Raw genomic sequence first — 3,367 nt, forward strand, 5'->3', positions numbered from 1 at the left:
AGTAGTTATACTCTCTCTACCGATGAGCCAATAGCATCAATAGTAGTTACACTCTCTCTACCGAGGAGCCAATAGCATCAATAGTAGTTACACTCTCTCTACCGATGAGCCAATAGCATCAATAGTAGTTAAACTCTCTCTACCGATGAGCCAATAGCATCAATAGTAGTTACACTCTCTCTACCGATGAGCCAATAGCATCAATAGTAGTTACACTCTCTCTACCGATGAGCCAATAGCATCAATAGTAGTTATACTCTCTCTACCGATGAGCCAATAGCATCAATAGTAGTTATACTCTCTCTACCGATGAGCCAATAGCATCAATAGTAGTTACACTCTCTACCGATGAGCCAATAGCATCAATAGTAGTTACACTCTCTCTACCGATGAGCCAATAGCATCAATAGTAGTTACACTCTCTCTACCGAGGAGCCAATAGCATCAATAGTAGTTACACTCTCTCTACCGATGAGCCAATAGCATCAATAGTAGTTACACTCTCTCTACCGATGAGCCAATAGCATCAATAGTAGTTATACTCTCTCTACCAATGAGCCAATAGCATCAATAGTAGTTATACTCTCTCTACCGATGAGCCAATAGCATCAATAGTAGTTACACTCTCTCTACCGAGGAGCCAATAGCATCAATAGTAGTTACACTCTCTCTACCGATGAGCCAATAGCATCAATAGTAGTTAAACTCTCTCTACCGATGAGCCAATAGCATCAATAGTAGTTACACTCTCTCTACCGATGAGCCAATAGCATCAATAGTAGTTACACTCTCTCTACCGATGAGCCAATAGCATCAATAGTAGTTATACTCTCTCTACCGATGAGCCAATAGCATCAATAGTAGTTATACTCTCTCTACCGATGAGCCAATAGCATCAATAGTAGTTACACTCTCTACCGATGAGCCAATAGCATCAATAGTAGTTACACTCTCTCTACCGATGAGCCAATAGCATCAATAGTAGTTACACTCTCTCTACCGAGGAGCCAATAGGATCAATAGTAGTTACACTCTCTCTACCGATGAGCCAATAGCATCAATAGTAGTTACACTCTCTCTACCAATGAGCCAATAGCATCAATAGTAGTTATACTCTCTCTACCGATGAGCCAATAGCATCAATAGTAGTTACACTCTCTCTACCGATGAGCCAATAGCATCAATAGTAGTTACACTCTCTCTACCGATGAGCCAATAGCATCAATAGTAGTTATACTCTCTCTACCGATGAGCCAATAGCATCAATAGTAGTTAAACTCTCTCTACCGATGAGCCAATAGCATCAATAGTAGTTAAACTCTCTCTACCGATGAGCCAATAGCATCAATAGTAGTTACACTCTCTCTACCGATGAGCCAATAGCATCAATAGTAGTTAAACTCTCTCTACCGATGAGCCAATAGCATCAATAGTAGTTACACTCTCTCTACCGATGAGCCAATAGCATCAATAGTAGTTATACTCTCTCTACCGATGAGCCAATAGCATCAATAGTAGTTACACTCTCTCTACCGATGAGCCAATAGCATCAATAGTAGTTAAACTCTCTCTACCGATGAGCCAATAGCATCAATAGTAGTTAAACTCTCTACTGATTTGAAAATAAGGGAAAGCCGCACACTCTAAGAGCTCAGATGCAAAAATGTAATAACCTAATAAGCAACGTTTCGACAGCAAAGCTGTCTTCATCAGGGTATCCATACTCTATCCCGATGACACACAGCCTATATGTGGAGTCAGTGACAGAGGTAGCCTGAGAGAACATATTTCAACTTCGATCAATTGCAATAATTATTTTACATAAGTTAACTGACATTTAAAAAATGGTGAGAGACAAAGGACTTGCATTGACCATGTAGGTTATATATATATATATATATGATGTAGAAATGCAAGTTCACCTTCAGGTTTCGTTTTACACTTAATTCCTGCAACTCCGTGACAAGTGCAGACCAACATAGTGCCCAGATAGGAACGCTCCCATTGGTCGTTAATGTTATACATCTGGCCATTATCAATGCAGCCGTCTGGGGAAGGAAAGTCAATGAACAATGTTACACTTCCAAGTTCACACGTTTTTAAGGATTGACACAATCCACGTTTACCATAGTAGTAATAATACACCAAATGGCAAAAATAGTAAACATACAATAAACTTTTAAGATACTATTCTATAATAGACTACCAAACGTTTTACAAATAATGAAATCAAGTTTTACAAACAAAATGTATCGCAAAAAAATTAAATAAAAAATAAGGTATGAAAAGTCACCTTGAGAGACGGATGATACCGAAGGTATTTTGGTTTCTCCCTGATGAGCCTGCCGCCTGCTTTTCCTGTTCGGCACACAGTTCACCGCGGTCCCAATGCAAAGCACCACCAGAACCCTGATAATAGGGCTACTGGACATATTCATTACGGGACAGGAAAATCTGGGGGAATCTTAGCGGTAGTTTGATGTAGCTCTTCTAAAAAAAAAAACATGAAAGATCCACAGTGAATTCAGAGGCTAGTTCGGTTGTACTGTCCGTGAAACCAAAATGTTTTTCTTCTCCCGTTGCACACAGCCTCCTCGGATAGTATCCTGCGCCGCCAGTCTCTCAGCCGCACCGCTCCTAACAGGCTCCCAAGCTAGTGAGCGCTTTTATTTGAGCATGGCTTTCTGCTGGAGATGGAGGAGGGTCCAACAGTACCAACGCTAAACACACGTCAAAGACACTGCTTACGAATCATCCAAAAAAATTAAATTAAAACAATACCGTACATTTGTCCAGTATTGCAAAATAGGAGTACGTGAGTATCTTCAAATAGAAGTTATGTGCAGACAGTTAGGCCACTTTTCATTTACAATGTAGGAAATCTGATTTAGAAGTGGGGAAAGACGGGTACGGGGTATTTTGGATAAATTACTAAACTCCTACTTATAGAATACTTCCAAGGAGAGAAAATATACAACCCATATTTATATTTATTTTCCCTTTTGTACTTTAACTATTTGCACATCATTACAATACTGTATATAGACATAATATTACATTTTAAACGTCTCCATTATTTTGGGAACTTTTGTGAGTGTAATGTTTACTGTAACATTTGTTTATTTCACTTTTATATATTATCTATTTCACTTGCTTTGGCAATGTTAACATATGTTTCTCATGCCAATAAAGACCATTTGAATTGAATGGAAAGAAGAAATGCGATGAAGGGAGAGGAACGTTTGAGGAGATGGGAAAGTCCTTTAGATCCGTCTGGCTGTAACGCCACTGTGAACGCAGACCACGCGGTGCTTTCTGGGTACTCTCAGACCAGGACATGTCTCCTTCAGGGAGTCTACTGGGCGTT

General features: G+C 39.6%; 1 protein-coding gene across 1 annotated transcript in view; it reads right to left on the minus strand.

The window, feature by feature from the left end:
• The window catches only part of fn1a (fibronectin 1a), a 70,258-nt gene extending 67,603 nt beyond the window's left edge, over positions 1-2,655 (minus strand). Inside the window, exons 1-2 of the mRNA XM_045704910.1 lie at positions 2,294-2,655; positions 1,923-2,048 (exon numbers count right to left, since the gene is read on the minus strand). Of these exons, the coding sequence (XP_045560866.1) occupies positions 1,923-2,048; positions 2,294-2,438 (271 nt within the window). The 5' untranslated portion in view covers positions 2,439-2,655. The remainder of the gene's footprint in view (positions 1-1,922; positions 2,049-2,293) is intronic.
• Positions 2,656-3,367: the final 712 nt, after the last annotated feature.

Source organism: Salmo salar, chromosome ssa21 (genome assembly GCF_905237065.1).
Source record: "Salmo salar chromosome ssa21, Ssal_v3.1, whole genome shotgun sequence".
Taxonomy (NCBI): domain Eukaryota; kingdom Metazoa; phylum Chordata; class Actinopteri; order Salmoniformes; family Salmonidae; genus Salmo; species Salmo salar.